Source organism: Plecotus auritus, assembly GCF_963455305.1.
Source record: "Plecotus auritus genome assembly, chromosome: 3".
Classification (NCBI taxonomy): Eukaryota; Metazoa; Chordata; class Mammalia; order Chiroptera; family Vespertilionidae; genus Plecotus; species Plecotus auritus.
The window spans coordinates 173,481,979-173,505,315 of record NC_137772.1 but is presented as its reverse complement, the minus strand read 5'-3'; the positions used below and the strand labels follow the sequence as shown (position 1 = coordinate 173,505,315).

Genomic DNA, 23,337 nt, shown 5'->3' with positions numbered 1-23,337 from the left:
ACGCAGCCTCTTTGATGGTCCTAGAACATGCCAGGCACGCTCCCACTCTGGATCTTTGCCTTTGCTCTTCTTCTTGCAGTACTTTTCTCCCACATAAGTGCATGGCTAGCTCCCTCACTTCCTTAAGGTCTTTATTCAAAAGCTACCTCAAAAAAAACAACCAAAAAACACACACAAAAACACCAAACAAAAAAACCCTAAAAGCCACCTCATCTAAAATTTCAACCCTGCATATTTCTCTTCATGTTTTATTTTTTTCTCCCAAGCATTTACTATTTAAAAATTTTTAAAAAATACGTTTTTATTGATTTCAGAGAGAGGAAGGGAGAGGGAGAGATAGAAACATCAATGAGGAGAACCAAGATGGCAGCATAGGTAAACACCTATACTTGCTGCCTCTCACAACTACATCAAAATTACAACTAAAAGGCAGAACAACTACCACCCAGAACCGTGGGAAAGCTGGCTGAGTGGAAGTTCCACAACTAGAGAGGTGAAGAAAGCGCATTGAGACTGGTAAGAGGTGTGGAGGCCCGGAAAGTGCTGGCACCTGGATGTGCTGCTCTTTAAACCGGGAGGGAGATACAAGCTCCCACTTGCTCTGAACTCCAGTTCTGGGCGAGACTCTGGGGGACCCAGACACATATGGGGAGAAACTGGACTGTCTGGCATTGGGATAGGAATGCGAGGGCGGCTTTCTCTCAGAGGGGCTCGCAGAGATCATTGTTCCTGCATGGGGCGCAGGACGTGGAGACCTGGGGACCTTTCCAGGGCAGGGCTGTTTGCTCTGGCAGCCATTGCTGTTTGCTCCGCCCTGGTGATTCCCAGAGACCCCACCCCACACAATTTACAACCCCACCCAAGCTGTTCCCATCAGCTTTTGCATATGAATGGCCTATCCTTTTTCCGCCTAAAACCTGTCAAACTGCAGCTGGGTCAGAGAGCCCCAGAGCTTCCAAAAGAAGGCCCAGGGCCCTGTGGCAGCAGCAGCCGGCCTTACTTCACAGCTGGGCCTCGTCTGGACACTTCCAAACCCCATACAAAGAAGAGGAATCTGAAGATGTCTCTGTAGCTCCTGCTGGGCGACCCCAGATAGTGGCTGACCTTGCACCTCCTGGGAGATCCAAGAGCCAGAGTACCCAGTGGTCAAAGAGAGACTATCCAGACAACAACTCTTCACATCCATAAGAGATACACTCAAGGGGCAGACTCAGTGAGCACCAAAGCCCCACTGAAGCAAGGGTGTCTCCTGCACAATAGATCTTCCAGTGTAGACACAGCTGGTCATCACAGCCAATTGGCCTGGAGGTCAATTCCTCCCGGTGATACCAACAGCAATCAAGGGTTAACTACAACAAGACTGTGCAAACAGCCCACAAAGGGGTGCACCAAGAGCATCCACCTCAGGTGACGGGAGACTGAGCCACTGGGCCATATAGGACACCTACCACACAAGGCCACTTTATCAACTTAAGGAGACTTAGCAGCTACCCAGTACATAGAAACAAACACAGGGAAGCAGCCAAAATGTGGAGACAAAGAAACAAGTCACAAATGAAAGAAATGAATGAAAGCAAAATACTGGATATAGAGTTCAAAACCACGGTTATAAGGTTTTTCAAGAATCTTCTAGAAACCTCCAAGAAATTTAGTGAGACCCTCAAGGATATGAAAAAGGACCAATCAGAAATTAAGCATACACTGATTGAAATAAAGAATAATATACAGAGATCCAACAGCAGACTAGAGAATCCCAAGAATCAAGTCAAAGATTTGAAATATGAAGAAGCAAAAAACACCCAACTGGAAAAGAAAAAGAAAAATGAATCCAAAAAATATGAAGATAGTGTAAGGAGCCTCTGGGATACCTTCAAGTGTACCAACATCCGAATTATGGGGGTGCCAGAAGAAGAGAGAGAGCAAGATATTGAAAACCTATTTGAAGAAATAATGACAGAAAACTTCCCTTACCTGGTGAAAGAAATAGACATACAAGTCCAGGAAGCGCACAGAACCCCAAATAAGAGGAATCCAAAGAGGACCACACCAAGACACATCATAATTAAAATGCCAAGGGCAAAAGACAAAGAGAGAATCTTAAAAGCAGCAAAAGAAAAACAGTTAATTACCTACAGGAGAGTACCCATACGACTGTCAGCTGATTTCTCAACAGAAACTATGCAGGCCAGAAGGGAGTGGCAAGAAATATACAAAGTGATGAATAACAAGAATATACAACCAAGATTACTCTACCCAGCAAAGCTATCATTTAGAATTGAAGGTCAGATAAAGAGCTTCATAGATAAGAAAAAGCTAAAGGAGTTCATCACCACCAAATCAGTATTATATGAAATGCTGAAGAATATTCTTTAAGAAGAGGAGGAAGAAGAAAAAGGTGAAGATAAAAAATTATGAGAAACAAAGTGACAACAAATACATATCTATCAACAAGCGAACCTAAAAATCAAATGAATAAAAAACCTGATGAGCAGAACAGACTGGCGAATGTAATAGAATCAGGGGCATGGAAAGGAAGCAGACTGACAATTCTTGGGGGGAAGGGATTGTCGGGGGTGCAGGAAGAGACTGGACAAAGAGCTTACACCTATGGACGAGGTCAGTGGGGGCGGGGGAGGCCTGGAGTGGGGTGGGAACCGAGTGGAGGGGAGCTAGGGGGGGAAAAAGAGGAACATCTGTAATAATCTGAACAACAAAGATTAAAAAAAAAAGAAGAAATATCAATGATGTCCTAGACGGTTTGGCTCAGTGAATAGAGCATCAGCCTGGGGACTAAAGGATTCCAGGTTCAATTCTAGTCAAGGGCACATGCCTGGGTTGTGGGCTCGATCCCCACTAGGGGGTGTGTAGGAGACAGCCAATCAATGATTCTCTCTCATCACTGATCTTTTTTTTTCTTTTTTAACATTTTTATTGATTTCAGAGAGAGAAAGAGATAGAAACGTCAAAGATGAGAGAGAATCACTGATTGGCTGCCTCCTGCATGCCCCCTACTGGGGATCAAGCCCACAACCCAGGCATGTGCCCTTGACTGGAATCAAACCCGGGACCTTTCAGTCCTGAGGCCGACGCTCTATCCACTGAGCCAAACCAGCTAGGGCTCATCACTGATCTTTTTTTTAGAACTATCCTGGATTATTTGAGATTGACCCACAATTTTTTTTTAATATATTTTATTGATTTTCAGAGAGAAAGGGTGAGGGATAGAGAGCTAGAAACATCGATGAGAGAGAAACATCGATCAGCTGCCTCCTGCACACCCCCCACTGGGGATGTGCCCGCAACCAAGGTACATGCCCTTGACGGGAATCGAACCTGGGACCCCTCAGTCCGCAGGCTGATGCTCTATCCACTGAGCCAAACTGGTCAGGGCTCATCACTGATCTTTCTATCTCCCTCTCCCTCTCTCTCTCCCTTCCTCTCTGAAATAAAAAAAAAAGAGATAACCAGAAAGATGGTAGAGTGCCTAACACAAATTAGGCTCCCAATAAACATAGTTCCCTTTATCTGTGATGGTTAATTAGGAAAGCTCTATGTTTAAAAAAAATTTTTTCCCCATAGGACTGGTTGCTCCACAAAGGCTGCTCCCTCATCAGTCTGGACCCCCCAGAACATTGAGAATAGAGTTATAAAATTATAAACATTTGAGACACTCAGTACATTCTGATCTTGCTAATTGATCTTGCTTAGGTTGTAAGCCACTCACCTAAGTAGCCTTGGGTCTTTTTCTGTAGTGCAGTGACTGGACAGTCTTTATGAGCTAACAGTAGCTGTTTCAACTGAGCCACCTCATTGCGTAGTAATGTGACTTCATTCTGGGGGGTGGGTGGGGGGGAGAAAACAGTATCAAGAAAATTCATCCTTCACTCTTGAACCCCCAGTGACCAACTCTCAAAGTGACGACAGAATGCTGCCTGGATTTTCTCTTCCAAATTTGGAGACTTCTGACCTAGCAAGGCTTCAGCTAGCCCAGGGCCAGTAAAATCATGAGTTCAATGACAGGAGCTCCTTACAGTGTAAGGTAGGGATTTACAATAGAAAAATTACTCCTATACAGGATAAACATGATTATACCAAAATTAATAATGCATATGTCCTTTGACTAAGAAAGTCTACTTCCATGAATCTATTTAACAGAACTACCTATTCAAATGCGTATAATGTTCACTGTAGCATTGCTGTTCTAGCAAAAAATTAGAAACATTACAAATATCCATACCTTGTAATGTAACCACACTATAGAATGTACTACTATACAGCCATTTTAAAAAACACGCAATCCCTCCCTGACTCTCCTACAAAAACTATAAATGAAGATAATATTTAGAAATACATATATGTCTGGACCCTGGCTGGGTAGCTCAGTTGGTTAGGGCATTATCCTGATACACCAAGGTTGTGGATTCAATTCCCGGTCAGGACACATACAGGAATCAACCAACGAATGCATAAATAAGTGGAATAACAAATTGATATTTCTTTCTTTCTCTCATTCTAAAAAAAGTGTCTGGTAGGTGCACATCAAACTTACCTACAGGGAAAAGAATGAGTCTGGAAAGGCATGCTGAAGAGGGATTTTGTGGTTTTTTTTGTTGTTGTTAATCCTCACCTGAGGATTTTTTCCATTGATTTTCAAAGAGAGTAGAAGGGAGGGGGAGGAGGAGAAAGAGAGAAACATTTATGTGAAATAGAGACACATCAATTGGTTGCTTCCAGCAGCGCCCAACCGTGGGGGCCGGGATCGAACCTATGATCCAGGTATGTTCTCTTGATCGGGAGTTGAATCTGTGACCCTTAGGTGCTCAGAGGTGGAGTGGAGTGGGGGGGATGCTCTAACCATTGAGGATACCAGCCAGGACGAGACTCTGTGTTTTTATTCTACTTCTTTGTGTGTATGTATGTGAATATATTATCTTGTAATGAAGTATTTTAAATAATCAGAAGAAGGAAAAATAATATTCAAGAAAATGTATGAATTATAATTGTTCTGTTTTTGCTTGTGTGGCTTTTTCTTTCTTTCTTTTATTAAGCTGCATTATATGGGGCAAATGCATTTCCCTTTGGGTATTCCATGACCCCAGTCAGAGCTTACTGATGACTTAAAAGAGCATCCTGGGGTGCTTAATCTAATTCCCTTCATCCAAATGGGTCTGTGAATAAATCATTCCAGTAGCAGATTTGGCAATCGATGATGTCTTTTCCAATCCCTGGGGAAGAGATTTCAACTCTGACAGTAAGAGATTCTTTCTGCATTCTTCCTGGAATATCTTCTGTATCTGTCCTAACTTAAATAATTACCATCTTCTATTATATTGTCCCACTTTTTTCTGATTCAACACCACTTTCAAGACTCAACAATCTCGATAACCATCTAGGACCCACTCACACTCAGCTGAATGTTCTGAGAAGTGAGTTCCTCTGCCTTCTTCTCTAGGGAAGACACCCATAGTTTCCGCTTCTGACGGCAGCGAGAGGCAGCAGCCCGGTTGCGCTCCAGAAAGCGCTGCCGCCGCTCATCCGGATCTTCATCCACTGTGCGCCGCCGGCGCCCTCCTGTACTAGGAGTGGGCTGGGCTGGTGAGACCTGTTGCCCAAGAAGGAAGAGGAGTTACTTGAAAGAAATTAAACCTGGTGTTAGGTATATTGGTAAGACCTGGTAAAGGGATGTATCAGTCTCTGTAACCACAGCAAGTCTCATCACTATGTATACCCTTAGCTTCTCTTTTGTAATTGTTCCTCATTCTGCCTCCCATTTCCTTCCAGTCTTCTCAAGTCCCATACTTACATAACCAGAGCTCAGTTGGAAACTGATTATCTCTGAGACAGACAGACAAGATGAAACTAGGATCACTTTTTGTTTCTTAGGAATAGGGAATCTTGTAGGGAAGGAAAGCATAAAGGAGGGTATCGGGAACTTTTAGCAAGACTGGAATAAAAAGTTTACAAATCACTGATTTGGACAAGCAATATATACAAACAACTGAATGCTATAAGTTTCAGAAAGGAAGAAAAGATTTTACTACTAGTGAGAATTAGTCTATTATGGAGAACTATGGATTAGTATATTCTTTTCATTCATAATCCTCATCAACCCTCCCCCCCCATTCTGTTTGTTCTTTTTTAAACAGAAGAGCATTTTTTAATCCCTTTATAAATTGGTGATGTAGGATTGTCTTGTCTTCAAATTTCAGGCTGATGTCCCTTGACTTTTGAATCATCTTCCTTTTTGTTAAGCTGATGTGTGTTCTGAGACGATAGACCAATTTTATAATAGCAGCAAAAATAAAAATGTAGAGGGGTAAACCATCTGCATAAAACAAACTATATAATGTAAAACGCCACCAAAAGTAACTATGTTCTAGATCTGTTGCTATTAAAGAATATCTATATTAGTTCCCCAATGCTAGGGCTCACATTAGTTGTATGAGAATAAGCATGAGCCTATAAAAAATAGAATCTTATACTCCACTTCAGGCCCTACTGAATCATGTTCTTCATTAAGATAATCAAGAGATAATTTTATTTATTCAGACTAATATCTCTCCCAAAAGAAAAAATGGGGAGGAAATTTCAAATTCCATTTAATGAGCTAGAAGCCTTAGGTCAATGCTTCTCACTACACCTAGGGAAATTTACACCAATTCTTTTGAAATTCAAAATTTCCTCTCTGCCCTGAGCTCATTGGACCACATGTAAAGGTTGGTGTTTTACCAAGGATGGGGAAAAGGAAATGACAGGTTCCTATTCTCTCACAGGCAACTCACAGCTCATGCAGGGAATGGATGTGAAAGAACAGCCCAAGAGAGAGGGAAGAATGAGAAGGAAAGGAATCCATAGTGACTAAAAAGGAGGTGGTATAATTTCCTCAAGAGGCAAAGCAGCACAACTCAGGCAAGGGGTTACTGCTCTACCATCTCCAGGGACTGGCATCGGAAGGGGGATACATGAGGGTGGGCAGGCTTAGCTTCCAACAAGAAAACTCCAATGAAGGTTTTTGTTGCTGGCCAAGCTTTAAAGCAGCATGTGGCCATTACATGTTAGGACATGTGGTGGTAAATGATGAAGCAGGTGGTGACATCAGGAAAAGGGGCTGGGCAAAGAATGCAACTCTAGAAACCGATCTCAGATTTTTGTGACCTGTCTGGTACAGATAATACAAAACTGAGGCCTATTTGGTTTTCAAAGAAATTTACTAAAACTGAGGCCTCCTTGAGAAAGAACTGGGCATCTAAAAGGGACTGCTCTGTCTCAAGGGATTAAATTGATAAGGAAAAGTTGAATTTTTGTGTTTGTTTACTGAGCCATTTTAATACTGTGACATCACATATTAATATATTACTATTTGATTTTTGCTATAAAATATAATCAAGTAATGTGGTTGTTTTTTTGCTATAAGATAATTTATTAAAGACTAGCCAATAATCTCCTATAACAATGGCACATACAATAATTAACAGCAAATATGCTTAGTTTCTTGTTTAATGTAATGACCAACACAGATGTGGACAACACAGAGTCCTCAGAAAGTCCAGGAAGCTGTTACCAAGGATATTAAAGGACCATGTCATTTCTCTGAGCAAAGGCCTGGGAAGTCCACATGACCCCTTGAAAGAGTTTGTCTCTAACCACCCAGGGAGTGTTGAGGCCCTCCTCCATCCAGCCTGTATAGAGGGATCATAGACCAAGTTTCTTCCAGAGGGCTGAACATCTATGAGCTTCACAAACACATGAACCTGCTTCTGTTCATGATAGATATAAACTGGGTAAGGGATGAACAGAACTCATTTCTAGAGGTATCTCGTTCAGTTTCAAGGCCTTTTTCTCACTGGAGGCACACAAAACCAGTGGATTCTCTTCAAGGGACAGTGTGAATTCTATTCTGGTGCTCCTGCCCTGGCTGTATTTCAATCCAGACTACAGGGCTCAGTGATACCGATAGGCTCAACTGACTACTTAGCTAGCCAGGCACAAGCTCCTGGCCCTCTAAACTTGTTCTTCTAATGATTGGTACATAGGGGATATGTACCTTCTAATGGATTGGTCCAACTGGATAAGGTGTAGTATGGAGAGGAGTAGACATGGGGTGTGGGTTGGAGGTATGTCTACCAAGAATGGTTAACACTCTCAGAAATGTCTGTCCCTCTCTCTTTATGGAAAATCTCCCTATGCAGTAACACCCTAGCACCACAGACCTACTGGTCAGGGATTCATGACCCTTTCTGTGGAAAGCCAAACTCCCACCACCCCAAAATTTTCTTTACATTTCTATAACTGAAGGAGTCAGTCTCTTAACAATGAGGACCTAAGCTGGCTACATAGTAACTCTCACTGGCCCTGATTTGTGGAACTGGTGCCATCTGGTTGGCACAGGGGCTCAGGTGCTCAGGTCCCCTCCTCCATGCAAAGAGGCTCTGATTTGAGCTTCACAAACTCTCGAACCACTTCATCATTGCTCAGGTGGGTGTTTTTTTTAAAAAAGACAATAGATGGGAAAGAGATTAGGAGAACCTCCTTTGTCTGGTACACATACATCATTCTCATATAGATAACACCAAAAATTAAGACCTCCTCTGTGACAGTTCTGCATTATCTAGTCTGCTTACATGTCAGTATAACACAAGGGTGGATAAAGAATGGTACTTTTTACTACTGTCAAATTGTCAACAAGAATCAAAGCACAGGAAGGTGCCCAGGAAGCTGAAATCTATTCTTCTCTAAATTTTCTGCTCACTGAAAAACATAGGACTTAAAAAAGCAATGGTGACATAGCTGGTTCCCCCATCTAAGGGCCCAAATGACCTGTGGCTGGGCAGGGGATGGGGCGTCAGGGTGCTGGATGAGGATCTGGCTCTGCTCAGGACGTGCTGTCACCATGGTGCTGGCAGTACCCACCACCATTCCACAACCACCATTGATTGAGGAGACTTGGTTGGTTAGGGTGGCTTTTAGTCTCTGTGGAAAAAGATAAGAAAAAAAAAAAAAAAGGTTGTCAAGGTTGAGATTCTATCAAGGATGGGAAGAATGGGCTTGGATTTTATTACTGACTTACAAATAGCTAAAATTTCCATAACAATTTTCCCTTAACAGAGGAAATAAAAGAAAATGACGGGGAGAGAGTGTGCACCTGGATCCCTAAAATGCCTACTCTATTCCCTGGCTATCATCCTGGGCACAGTTGGAGGGTGGGGGTGGCTGAAGCAATAGAGTCCAGATGAAAGCTCTCTCCTGGAACCTGGCCAGGGGCTGGTTACGCAGCTATTCACCTCTTGGCCAGCTCTCCTGCCCACTCATCCACCCTCCATCTGTCACCCTGGAACTGAAACAGCAAGTGTTCCTCTCCAAACAATCTGTGCTGCCTCTTCACTGCCATGGTCTATGTACCAGGCTCTAAAGGTGGAAGGGAGGAGATGGGAGTCCTAAATCAGGGTCTCTTTTCCTACAGACCTCACAACAGGGTATCTTTAGCTTTGCCAAGTCCCAGAAGGTTCCCTTGCTTGGCTCACTTGAAAAACCTAGGCTGATACCACTTCTCTTAGAAAGAGCCAATGTTGCCCCAGGCTGGAATATACTCACCATCTTGGCTTCTGATGGCATAGGGTGGCCAGAGGGAGAAATGGAACCACTGCTGTTAACTGGTGGGCCAGGGATACCAGGAATGTTGGGCACCATAGACACAGGTCTGGCCAGCTGGATCAAGAGAAGGAAGAAAAACCAGAAGGGAACATAATAGTATTGGTGGGGCAACAGCTTCCCAAAATGCAGTGATTTTGAGATTGGCACATCAGGGCCTGTTCTGTGCAACCTGCCCATAGGGCATACAGGGATCCTGGGAAATACCTCCCCCCACAGCACTGAATCTAACCTTCCAATGCTATGAGAACTTCTATGGGAAGGGCTGGGGCTATATTGAGGAAAGTGGTGGGCAATTTGGAAGGTGCTAAGAGCCAAGTGAAAGCAACCAATCAGCAGGCTGGCAAGATCAATTCCTAGACCAGGAGCCAATTGTCCAGATGAGCCTTTGTCTAGTGTTCCATAGTACCGGATTGGCAGAGGTTAGTGAAGCATTTGGGCAGGCTTCCATGCTCCACTAATACAGACCAGAGCCCACTTTTCCCTGGGGCTCATGTGTTTAAGAGCATTCAGGTGGAAGGGAGGGATTGTGTGTTGGTAGGGCTGGCTGTCCCAGCTACAGAGCTTACCGATATAACAGAAGGCATCTGTACCGGAGGCCCTGGCAGCACAGGCATGGTCTGCCCATTAGCAAGATGCATGACGAGAGGAAGGGAGCCAGTGGGAGACCTAGAGGACACATGAAGTGAAATGCTCATGATACAGACCCTTTTGCCTATGGATCTGTCTTCTATATTATAGCAGATTTTCCAGTCTTCTCCAGTTAGGGAAGCTAAAGGGCAACACTGTATAATCTTGACACCCTCATGAAGGTGGAAAAAGCAGGGAATGCTACAAGATCTTTACACTTTTCAAATTAAGCAAATACCACTGAACTCAAATGGGTGGGAAGCAAATCCTATTAAGAGTTTTGAACAATTGCCCTGGCCAGTGTTGCTCAGTTGGTTGAACATCATGCTGGGCACCCAAAGGTCGCCGGTTTGATTCCTGGTCAGGGCACATGCCCAAGTTGTGGGTTCAATCCCTAGTCGAAGTGCCTACGGGAGGCAAACTATCGATGTTCCTCTCAAATTGATGTTTCTCTCTCTCTTTCCCTCTCCCTTCTCCTCTCTCTAAAATCAATAAAAGCATATTTGAAAAAAAGAGTCTTGCCCAACCAGTGTGGCTCAGTGGTTGAGCACTGACTTATGAACCAGGAGGTCATGGTTCGATTCCCGGTCAGGGCACATGCCTGGGTTGCAGGCTCCATCTCCAGTGGGGGGGCGTGCAAGAGGCAGCAGATCAATGATTCTCTCTCATCATTGATGTTTCTATCTCTCTCTCCCTCTCTGAAATCAATAAAAATAATTTTTTAAAAAAGAGTTTTGAACAATTAAATAAACTCCCTATCACTGCCATGTATAAATTCTGTCTTGCCTTAGATGAGGAAGACTTGGACCAAAATTATTTTGCAAAGGTGAATTATGCCATATGATAGCCAAATATGAATAAGTTTCTCTTGTTCCTTTCCACATTTTGCTCCACCCTGTCCAAAAAGATGTCTCTTTGTATTTTTCCTAGTGCGTCTGCAGAACAATAAAGCTTCAGAAGGCTGAATTCTGACAGTAACCTCTTAACTCAATGCGTACCTAGGTATAGGATGTCAAGTCATCCCACTATGAAATCTGTACAGGCTGTGCCATGAGTGAAGACAAATAGACAAACAAAATTAGGGGCAGCAAAGACCAAGAATCCTAACTGGAACTGAGGGAAACATTAAAAAAAAGATGACAAAGTGTTTCAGTCCCTCATACAGTAGTGCTCCAATAAACATCTACTGATTCAGGTCAAGAACTTATATAGTTTCCTGTGTAGCCTCCATCATTATGACGAACTTCCTAAAGTTTTAAGGATTCTCCTTTTAGATCAAAGAAGTATTAAGCCTCCAAATTAATGAAGTATTATCCTCAAATAAATACTTGCTGGTCTACTCAAAAGGGAGAGGAATCTATTTATTTTGAGAGACAATCATAGTGACTCATTTTTTTTGAGTATTCAAACAGTCCCTGTTTTATCAAATAATTTTACAAAGCAGAAGAAAATTCAGGCTTCACTATTTCTCTCTGCTCTTTACTTACCCCAGTTGCCTGTTGGATGGTGGAGCCTGTGTGATGACAGAGGTTGGGGAGGGAAGAGTTGGGTGAAGTGGATCATAGCCCAAGTGGAGAGGCAGGGAGCCAGGGCGTACAATGGTAGGCGTTGGGGTAGATATCACAACAGACTTTGGGGCAATTTCCTGGGGAGAAGAGACCAACAGATCACAAATGCTTTAACGGGCTTTTTATAGAGAAATATGTAGCTGGTAAAATCTAGCACAAATTTATTGGAAAGAGCATTAGAGCAAGTCATGTCGCTCCAGGGTCACGGACCATACCTCATTCACAAATTCAGTGAAAATGCTGAGTTAAGACCTTTTGGCTATCCCCCTTTCATCAGGAATGATGCCCATATGAATGAGATGACAGTTGAAAAATCACTTGAAATCTCTGTAGAAGCAATGTAGTATCATATAAATTCTAAAAATTGTTATCACAATCTAGATACTGTCATTCTAAAACTTTGTGTCCTGTGTTCTCTAACAGGAAAAGGCAGGTACAGGTATAAGACTGGTGATAAGGCAACCCAATATCTTTTTTAAAGAAGGGCTATGGCCCTAACCAGTTTGGCTCAGGGGATAGAGCGTCGGCCTGTGAACTGAAGGGTCCTGGGTTTGATTCCGGTCAAGGGCATGTACCTTGGTTGTGGGCACATTCCTAGTAGGGGGTGTGCAGGAGGCAGCTGATTGATGTTTCTCTCTCTCATCGATGTTTCTAACTCTCTATCCCTCTCCCTTTCTCTCTGTAAAAAATCAATAATATATATATATATATATATATATATATATATAAAAGGGCTATGGCAGTTTAAATAATGATCAGATTTTAATAAAACGAACTGCTTCCCTTGTTAGGATCTTAGGTTACCAGTGGCCACACTGGCCATGAAAACATCTCCAGACAGCTTCTAGGACCTGGTTGCTGATGAAAAGGAGAAAGAGAGGGGAAGGCTGTAATTTTTTTGGGGGGTGTGGGGGGGGCTGAGGTGGGGGAAGTGGTGTTGTAATGTTTATGGAGGGAATGGTTTTATAAGTTATCAAACCAAGTTTGGAGGGAAGTAAAATGAGCTATTGATGAACTATTCAAAGTGGATATTAAAATTAATAACTGCTGGTAAAACAGTAGAGATTGGAAGGAGGCGGAAGGGGGCTTCTGAGGTTCTGATAATACCTGGGCACTAGTTACAAAATCTGTAAACTTTGTGAAAATTCAGTGAGCTGTATTCTTACAATTTATGTACTTTTCTGTACATGTACTATATTTCAATAAATGTATAAAAAATACTACTTCTTAAAATGTTTCCTTTAAAAAATTTTCAGAATCCTAGCAGATACTCCCTTTAAGTCACTAGAAGACTTACCTCTGGGAAGACATTTTAAAAAATGGTTTATTGTCCAGTTTATAAACTAAGTGATTTTCTTTTTCACTTATTAATTAAAGTACTACATAAATACAGTAACGTGCATTGACTAAGGTACAACTAAATGACTTTTTACATATGTGAAATCAAGACAGAGCCCATTTCTAGCACCCCAGAAAGTTCTCATGCATCCCTTCCCAATCTATTACCTTTCCCCACAAGAGGTTAAACATTATTCTGAGTTCTATCACCATCAAATAATTTTGCCTTTTCTTGAACCTGATGTAAATAAAATTACATAGTATGTACTTCTGTGTATGAATTTTTTTGTTATTGTTCAATATAACATTTGTGAAATTCATCCTTATTGTTGTGTATATCATTAGCTTATTCTTTTTTAATGTCATGTAGTATTCCATTTTATAAATATACTACACTTGGTTCATTTTCTTGTTGATGGACTACTTCTAGCTTTTTTTACTATAATCAATAAAACTGTTATGAACATTCTCATACACTTCTTTGGGTGGACATACACACTAATTTCATTTCCACATGGACTTAGAAGTAGAACTGCTGGGTCACAGAGTGGGTGTAATTTATATAAATCTGAACAATTAACATTTATTTGAATATATTCCATCTTCCTGTATCACACACTATTTATACAACTGATGAATCAAAATGTAGTCTATTAATTAACATGTGGGATGACTTCTGATAGAGAATTTTACCTTGTCCTTGAGCACCGGGGAGCAGGGGCTGGAGGCAGGGCTGTCAGGTGGGGATGAGTCTACCTCCACTGGCCCCTCTTCTTTGATTTTAATGTCTGGTGTGGAAGGCAGAGACATGTCAAGAGGCCCTGCAGCAGCCTGCTAAAAGAGAGAAATGAGCATAGTTTAACCCTATGATTTCCTTCAAGTTGAATCTGCATCTTCCCAGTTAAAAGATGAGGGAATAAACTTCTAAGAAGTTTAGTCCTTGGTCAAAGTGCCAAACTGCAAGTCAAAGAAATGTGAAGCCAAGGTTTTATGTACAACTTTGGCCAAATCCTTTCAACTTCTCAGGGCTTCTGCTTCCCTAACTATAAAATGGAAATAACACCTGCTTCACCATGGGTGAGTACTTAGAAATATTCTGAAAGGGAAAAAATACTCATAATGCTTATAAAGCCCCTGAAAGGAAAAAAAAAGTGATTTAAATCCAAGTATTATGATATTATTTTTCAGAAAAGTAAAATGATTCCTGAATCCAGTCCCTGCCTTTTCCTAACCAGCTCAATTGGCCACTGTAGAACTGTGAACACTTTTTCTGCCAACCAGATGATAATTACCCAATTATCAAAAGCAAATAAAGACAAATTGATGATTAAGGTACTGAAAACAACATAAGAAAGACCTTTTCTAGGGTATGCCCCATGTTTGATGGTGATTTCACCCCCAAATCTGGTGCCAGAAGCTAAAAGTTAGGAAGACAGGGCTTCAGGGTAACAGAGAAAGGAAAAGCTGATCACTTGATCCGTGAAAGAAATGGGAAGTTGGTCCTAGGAGTAGGACTGGAGAAAACCAGAAAGAAAAGAGTAAATTCCTAGCATTGGTGCCACCATCTTACACAACTGTGGAGCCATAAGTGGCTTTGCAGGGAAAAGAAACAATCTGAGATGATGGCCCTGACACTGCACCATGACAGGGGCATGAACTGATGGCACTGCAGTTCAGTTTTATGACTACGTCAATCCTTTGTTCTAGTCTTCCTAAATCCTAGAATTCTTGGTGAAAGAGGAGTTTGTTTCTAACTCTTCCCTTGCTACCTTAATCCCTAAAAATGTTCTTGGTAGTTGAGCAAACTGAAGTTAGTCCGGTGTCTACCACATTAGAAAAGGTGGTAATGGTTCTTTTTCTCCAATATGATGGAGGTGAGCAATAGCAAAGATGGTTTCACTTCTGCCCTAATTTTTTTCTACATTTCTAAGATGTCAGGCCCAACTGAGCTAATCCTGGGATCCCTGAAACCAGAGGGTGGTGGGAAGGAGAGGCCTCTCAACCACAGGTTTAAAATCCCTCTGGGGCATCTCCTAGAAAAGCTGTGGTTCAGGAAAGTTGTGGGCTCATAAAACACTCCTGGAGATAATCTTACAATGAATCTATGCTTCTCATCAAGGTGAGGTGAAGACAGGCAGGCAGAAATATCAAGAGATACTCAATGAGTAAAGGCCTGACCAACTATGAAAGGCTTCTCAGAAGTATCAACAGAGCAAAAATGGCAATGGAAAAGACCTTAAACTTTTCATGGGAGGCTAATTTTCTTGAATTTGCCTATAATGAGGTTGGTTTAAAATCCCTCACATCCTGGTGGAAACAATTTGACGTATTTCCTATTTCTTTCTTTCTTTCTTTCTTTTTTTGTAATTCAGCTTGATCAATTGACTGATTTCTTTGTTTTGGGGGAGGGAGAAATTATACCACATAGGATGAAACAACTGAAAAATGAGAGACTGCCCTGCCATTGTGGATCAGTTGGTTGAGTGTCGTCCCATCCACCACGAGGTTGCAGGTTCGATTCCTGATCAAGGCACATGACCAGGTTGTGGGGTCGATCTCCAGTATAGGGCGTGTAGGAGACAGCCAATCGATGTTTCTCTCTCATCAATGTTTCTATCTCTCTCTCCCTCTTCCTTCCTCTAAAATCAACAAAAACATATTTTTTTTTAAAAAAGAGAGAGACCTGTGTCTCCAAAGAAAAAGAATAATGAGAAGGTTAGTTCTGCCTTTTGAAAGTAGAACTACAAATACATGTCACTGAATTGCCCTGCCTTCTTTTAGTTTGAAGGAGGCAGCATGAAAAGAAACTCATAGAAAGCTATGGAATTTGTAAAGACTTCCAGTGATACAGACACTTTATCTTGCATTCTTACAATTTAAGCTAAATGAAAAAATCATGTACAATTCCCTCTCAGAAGGAAACAGCTTTTCTGGACATTTTTTTCCTTATATTCTGGTTTTGCTATATTCTGATGGGATTTCATGTCTTACTGTGTCATGCAATTGTGGAGCATACATGTGGCTAATGTGTACATGTTCTGAGATCATATACTGGAATTTTTCTGAATTATTATGGAACACATACCCGATTTTAAAGTGACTAGTAACCAGAATTTCAATTCTAAAGTGGAATAAATTTTGACCTTTTCAGTTTCCTTTTCCCTAAAATCCCTTATACCATGGGAACTATTTTTATTTGACTCTGCTTCTTGAACTATTTCCACTGGTCTTCCAAACTGAAAGATTCTCTAGAGATTTGGAATATAAAGTCTAAAATCGGAATCACAACACCTGAGGATGCAAAGGCTTTCCAGCATTTTAATCCTTTCCACAGTATCTACACTAAGTGATCTACATATAATTCAATGCACTCGGTGACAGCTTCCACCTGCTGGCCATATTTCTACCTCTGAGCCATGAAAATAAATTTAACCCTTCTTTTACATGAAAACTCTTCAAATATTTAAGACTGAACTTTTGTTCATATTAAGTCTTCTCTTTCCAAGCAAAACTTCCTCTATTTCTGTAAATATTCCCAAAGTGACATAATTTCTAGTTCTTTCACCATTCTGGTTGATCTCCTTTGGAAAGCAGCAAGAACATCCTTCTTTAAGAAAAACAGTTCATTAGAGTGTCGTCCTGATAGCCAAGGTTGCAGGTTTGACCCACCAGTTAGGGCACATACAAGAATCAACCAATGAATACAGAAATAAGTGGAACAACAAATCGATGTCTCGATGTTTCTCTCTCTCTCTCTCTTTTTCTCAAATCAATCAATACATAAAAAGGAAAACAGGCAGAACAGTCTTCACCGAGAGTTGCTGTGGTTTCCTGCTTCAACAGTGCTTGGACGGAACCAGTACTGTCCCCCATCCCAGCCAGCCGCCCAGAGCCAGCTTTCCACTACCTCCTCACAGCACCCTGGGATTGCCCCAAGGTGCCCCCACTACTGCTCCAATGCCATACATCCACCTCTCCTCAGCCACCCACCCTGAGGACCGTGTCCACCTTGCAGGCTTGCCAGAACTGCCACCTGGACTTGGAGGCCTCCATCGACTGCCAGATCCACCTGGAGCTCTATGCTTCCTATACGACCTGTCCACGTCTTTCTACTTTGACTGTGATGATGTGGCTTTGAAGAACTTTGCCAAATATTTTCTTCACCAATCTCATGAGGAGAGGGAACATGCTGAGAAACTGATGAAGCTGCAGAATCAACTAGGTGGCCGAATCGTCCTTCAGGGTATCAAGAAACCAGACCTCAGTGACGGGAAGTTTGGGCAGAATGCAATGGGGTGTGCATTACACTTGGAAAAAAGAGTGAATTAGTCACTACTGGAATTGCACAAACTGGCCACTGACAAAAAATGACCTTCATTTGTTTGACTTCATCGAGACTCACTACCTGAATGAGCAGGTAAAATCCATCAAAGAACTGGGTGACCACATAACCAACTTGAGCAGGTTGGAGGCCCCTGAAACTGGCATGAAGACAGACTTGTGCTGATCCATCATGTGGACCCCTGAAAGACCTGGGTGGCTGACTAGGATTAGTGGGTATTCTCTGTTTCTATAGAACCAAACCTGTAATTTTGTGCTTTAACCAATTAAGCAAATTATCCCAGGGTACAATGAGAATAGCCTAGATTCGAACATCACCAGTATAAGTCCTGCCTCTCACCTTTTTCTCATCCTCATCTGCAGCTTTCTTGAATTCATGTTCAAAGGAGCTAGCTAGTTCATTGAAGAGCCCCACTTCCTCACAGTTCTTCAGGAATCTAGTTGGAGTAGGAGTTTGATCTGTAGACATGAAAAGAAAGGAAATTCGATTTTAGTTGTGACCTAAAATTAAACTTGGGAGTATGCAGAGAGCACATTTTATTCTTCTATCTGGAGAGAGTCTCGGTGTTCGGGCGAATTTGCTTTTTGGATCTCTAGTAGGTGAAGGCTGGTGCTAGGCCACCAGAGGGTGTCTGTGCTGTGTTGCCTCAAGGCCAGCAGAGGGAAGACAGAACAATGTTTTGCTGTGTGACTATCCATGTAACCACCTTTCTCCTAGAGGCTGGTTTCACCTCCCTCACCCCCAAACAAAACCAAACCACCCACCCAGGTGGAGTTTGTGAAACCTCTAGATTTGAAAATCAAGTATAGCTAAACGACATTTTCTCTTTAAACTTACTCCCTGCTAGGTCTGAAGCGAGCAGTTATAAGCAGATGAATGTTAAAATTTGAGGAGGAGAAGAAACTGAGGCTCAGGTGGTTGAGTTTATTTGCTAACACCACCAAATTAGAAATGGTGTATTGCCTTTCAGTGATCACTGAGGTAAGGGTCTGTTACCTTCTAAAGGCATTCCAGGCAAATCTAGGGGCTAGGTAACAAGACAGCAAGATCATGAGCTAGAAAAGGAAACTGCAAACAATAGAACAGAAACCTGGGCCCAGAGCAAATTCCGGAAATCAGGATATTTGGATTTAGACTTGCCAGCCAAAATATCCTCTTAGGGGCTGCACAAATCTTTCCTCAACACAGTGCCTCTCTACCCTTGGGAAGAAGAAGGCTCTCCGTAACCCATGGCAACTTTTCAAGCAACCTAAATTTTATTTATTTATTTATTTTTAAATGTTTAAACCTACTGTTGTTTTTTAAAATATATTTTTATTGATTTCAAAGAGGAAGGGAGAGGGAGAGAGAAACAGAAACATCAATGATGAGAGAATCATTGATCGGCTGCCTCTTGCACGCTCCCTACTAGGGATCAAGCTGCAATCCAGGCATGTGCCTTTGACCAGAATCTATCCCAGGACCCTTCAGTCTGCAGGCCAACACTCTATCCACTGAGCCAAACCAGCTAGGGCCAAGCAGCTTGAATTTTAGATTTGAACTTCTCTCTCCCCATTCTGTTTCTTCAGTTTTTCTCTTAGGTCAGCTGAATCTTGTTCCCTGATTCTAACTCTTTTAGATAGTTTTCCTTGACATGATAGTTACCTCATGGATTCATCTCATACCCCAAAGCACTAGGTTGAATGATAGAAATAGAAAAATGTTTAAATAATATTTCAAGGAGTGACACCTGGTATTAAAATTGCTCCTTCTAGCATGATCAATTGGGAATAATCCAGTGGGATTTTCCATGGAAACAACATAATTTTAAAAATTTTTAAACAAAACCTCTTCTGAATCAGAGTGTTTGGAAAAGTTACCACTACCTCCCAAAATAGTTTTAAAAGCTTCTCTGGCAGCTTTGGTTGGCCAACGATAAAGCCACTTTCCCTCCATCCCCGGGTGAGTAGAGGTAATATCATCCTTTATGCTTAGAGAGCACTTCAGTAAGGACACACAAAAAATTACCACTCAAGTGAACCAGGATGGGGCAGCTAAGGGCATGGCTATGGCAGAAGAGGGCCTTTGGATCTCTGATCTGAGGCTCATACAAACTTCTTCCATTCCTGAACAATGTATAAGAAAACCCTTAACCTGCTCTGATGATTCTGAAGCAATCAACAAGTGTTTACTGAATACTTTTTATCTTCTGGTGCTACATGCATACATTTGTGTAGAAATCTGGGGGAGAAGAGAAATAGGAATATAGGAGTTTTGCCCAAATATAAAACATGGCTCTTGCCCTAGAGAATAAGAGAATGCTTTCTAGAGAAGGAAATAAAACAATTATACATAGATAATATCATAGTATACAACAATCATGTGCAGTAGAGAATAAATTTATTGCAGAAATTAAATAAAGATAAATAAATGACAGAGTAGTTAGGAGGACTTGGGTTGGGTCTTAAAGAATGGCTTCAGATGCTAAGGTGGGTGAAGGCATAGAGAGAGGCAGGGCATGGGCACCATGTATAGATGAGAAGAAAAAGGTATGTCTAGGTCAAAGGATAATTATGTTAGGTATATAACTTGTATCTAAAGTTGGGCAGGTACCATGGCTCTAGGTTATAGAAGGTCTGAAAATCCAAGTATGAATAGCCTTAAAGTAAGAGAAAATGGGAAAATAATGACAGATTTTGCGTGGAGAAGAATTTAAGGAAGATTGGCTTTTCAATAGAATGAAGATAGATTATATAATAAGAGACTAGTCAAGGAGAGAGACCAGCTAGGAGACTATGGAGGAGAATTCAAGCATAATGAGGGTAGTGGCAGGAAGAGCAGGATGGAACAGAACAGAGAGAATCTGAAGAGAAAAATAAAACAACTCAAAATTTTGAGAATATCATCACTGAATAACAAAGGAAAAGAAGTTGGTTCAGGGGACAAAGATAAATTTGGTCATCGACATGAAGATATGAATGACAGAAAGCCAGCCAAGTTAAGTGTTCAATTAGGGGTTGGAATACATGTGAGACACCAGGTCATAATTTACAGATATGAGAATTAGCAGCTTAGATAGAACAGCTGAAGTTATGTGCAATGGGATGAGCATTCCAGAGCAGCATGCAAAAAATAACAGAAATCACTTTCTTTCCTTGGGACTGTCCTGTATCAATTTCTCACCACTGCTGGAGACTCAGCATAGGCCTTTACACCATTTTTAATAACCTCTCCAACTTGATAACCTTGCCTCAAATTTACCTCTTTCATAAACTGTCTATGACTAATTCCATTTAATATTATCTTAGTATTTTTTGTTTGTATTATTCACTTATATTAGACTACAAATACTAAAATTATTTTCATGAATATATGACCTGACTTAATAAATTTAAGCATGTTACCTGAATATATGTTAAATCCTATAGTCACTCTTTCCTCTAAAGCCTCCACTAGCTTTCTTCTTTCAACATCAATTTGTTGTTCCACTTATGTATGCATTCATTGGTTGCTTCTTTTAAGTGCCCTGACTGGGGATCAAACTTGAAACTTTGGCATATTGGGACAACGCTCTAACCATCTGAGCTACCCAGCCAGGGCTCCCCTGAGCTTTCTTAAGGATCATTAATGATCTCCACTCATGTCCTTTTTCAGGAATTACAAGCTCCTAGCAAAGTAGATATTCAGTCAATATTTGCTTCATTAATAAGAAATAGGAGATCTGTAAGGGCAAATCCCTTTCTTCATGTATACAAGTATGGAGAGAGGTTAAATACTGAGGTAAGCTTGCTTAACTCAGGTTAATCAGAACCCCCTCATGGTATTGAAAGAAAAAGCCCACTTTGGTTTGTATGTTTGTCTAGCTGAAAATGGTACAACAGAACTGTTGCTACACGTTTTGAGAGAGTTTGCTGAGAATGGTCCCTAGAGATGGCATATATAAGCAAGACAAACTCTAAACAACCAGTGAGAGGTTCCAGGTCACCCAAATTGGCACAGAAAAGTCCCATTGACAAATGTCTTGTTTGAACTTTGGAAATGTGCCCTCAATGGTGTCTGGGTTCACAAGGGAAGCTGAATTTACGAACTGACAATCTGTCTGCTTGGGGAAAACTGACACCCAGTGGATGAGAAGCAGCCAGACGAGGTCGGCTTCCCTGCTTTTGTTCACCCCTTCATTATGTGTAGGGAGAAATGTCAAAGGCGTCTTCTGTCTATAAATCTTCTAAAGTCTTAATAAAAAGAAGGCAAGGAGGAAATAGACTGGAAAAAAGCTAAGACAAAACCTCAACACACCTACCCTCCAAAACCGAAGAACCCAATCTTGTATTAAAAATAGAGAGTAGAGGGCACAAAAGAAACTTTGGAGCTTTTAGTGTTCCTTTTTCCTGATTAAATGCAGATCACATAAGGGCTCTTAATGGGAGAAGGGGAGGATAGCTCCCAGTACATCTGGTCCCTGGTTTTAATCTTAACTGTTTGGTGATATCAAGGCACGTGGCTTCTGGAGTAGCAAATACCTGCAATGATGACTGAGTCAGTTCGGGCTGGGCCAAATTTCAATGTCATCTCATGCTTGTGTTTATGAACTGCCAGGTGGTCCTCGTTTGTAAATCTCTGAAACGAAACAGAAATGGAGATGTGTAAAAACAACAACACTTCAGTGCCCTTTTAAAATGTCCTACCAAACATCCTGTGATAAGGTTGGTTGCTGGAAAGAGGGATTGAACAGGGAATGGGAAGGAGGAAAAAACTGGAAGTGATGGGAAAGGAGAGGTGATAGATTTAAAAAGAGAAAATGGGGAGGAGGAAAAGAGGCACTATAAAGCTGGGAGGAGAGAGGAAGGGGAAGAGTGTAGCACCAACTGCTCTGTAATATTAGGTCCAAATGAGAGAAATGGACAGACTGTTGCTGAAGTGGGATCCAGGCAGGAGGCTTCAAATGAGGAAAAAAACAAAACACAAAACATTAAAGCAAACTCATAGTGAACAAGGGGAAAATAATTTTTAATAATAATAATAAAGAGAGAAGGGAAAGGCTGGGCACTCATTGGTCATCACAAAAATAGGAAATTCAGAATTAAGCTCTCCATGGTGGGGCTGAAATGGACTATTTATGAGGGGGCTAACAGGGAGATAAATTATGCAGGATTAGGAGAACCATTTAACTTCCTGGCCCCCACAATGCTGCAGCAGGAGCCTGCCCAGCTATTTGGCTCAGGGTTTTAATGAGTCAGGATGGAGCTGTAGAGGACAGAGGCCCAATGGCCAGCAGTAATGGCACACACCAGCCCCATTGGCCAAATGCTGTCTCCCCTCATTGGGCAGCCCGCCTGGGCTCCATGAGCCATAAAGGGGCCAGTACTATGCTGCTGGGTATGGAATGGCAGAATAAAAACGCAAGCAGAATTTTTTTTGTTAGGGTAGGGAGAAGCCAGTAGGCATGATGAGGGGAAGGGAAAAGAAGATGGTATAGAGATTTTATTTATTTAGGGGTTTGGGTGAAAGGACAAGGAAAAGGTGAGGCTAGGTCTGCCTCAGTTTATGACTAAATAAGACAGGGTTACTGGACAATAATTTATGCTCGGACCTGTTCTTTAAAAGGGGGAGGTGAAGAGAACAGATGAAGAGCAGTAATTCAAAAGACTGATACCCTCAACATTCCTTTTGAGGCTGGCTGGCCATGTTCCCTCATTAAAACACACTTACAACACATAACAGCGTGGACACTGCAGTTTTTCACAGTTTCTTTGCCAGCTAGGCTCTGAAACATGCTTCTTTTTGTCTCTAAAAAAACGATTGGTTAGTTCCCTCTTTTTATTCGCTTCATTA

The 23,337-nt window shown here is 41.6% G+C and overlaps 1 protein-coding gene across 7 annotated transcripts in view; it reads right to left on the bottom strand.

Moving 5' to 3' along the window:
* LOC308243413 (cyclic AMP-dependent transcription factor ATF-7) overlaps positions 1–23,337 on the bottom strand; it is a 109,311-nt gene that overhangs the window by 4,579 nt on the left and 81,395 nt on the right. For 5 of the 7 annotated variants that reach the window (XM_080658908.1, XM_080658910.1, XM_080658909.1 and 2 more), the window contains 9 exons: positions 22,026–22,122; positions 17,866–17,984; positions 13,878–14,018; positions 11,766–11,923; positions 10,218–10,317; positions 9,592–9,705; positions 8,818–8,970; positions 5,405–5,602; positions 3,725–3,833 (listed from right to left, as the gene is read on the bottom strand). In XM_080658908.1, coding sequence (XP_080515034.1) covers positions 3,725–3,833; positions 5,405–5,602; positions 8,818–8,970; positions 9,592–9,705; positions 10,218–10,317; positions 11,766–11,923; positions 13,878–14,018; positions 17,866–17,984; positions 22,026–22,122 — 1,189 coding nt within the window. The remainder of the gene's footprint in view (positions 1–3,724; positions 3,834–5,404; positions 5,603–8,817; positions 8,971–9,591; positions 9,706–10,217; positions 10,318–11,765; positions 11,924–13,877; positions 14,019–17,865; positions 17,985–22,025; positions 22,123–23,337) is intronic. The other 2 variants (XM_080658914.1, XM_080658913.1) reach the window with 1 other exon arrangement.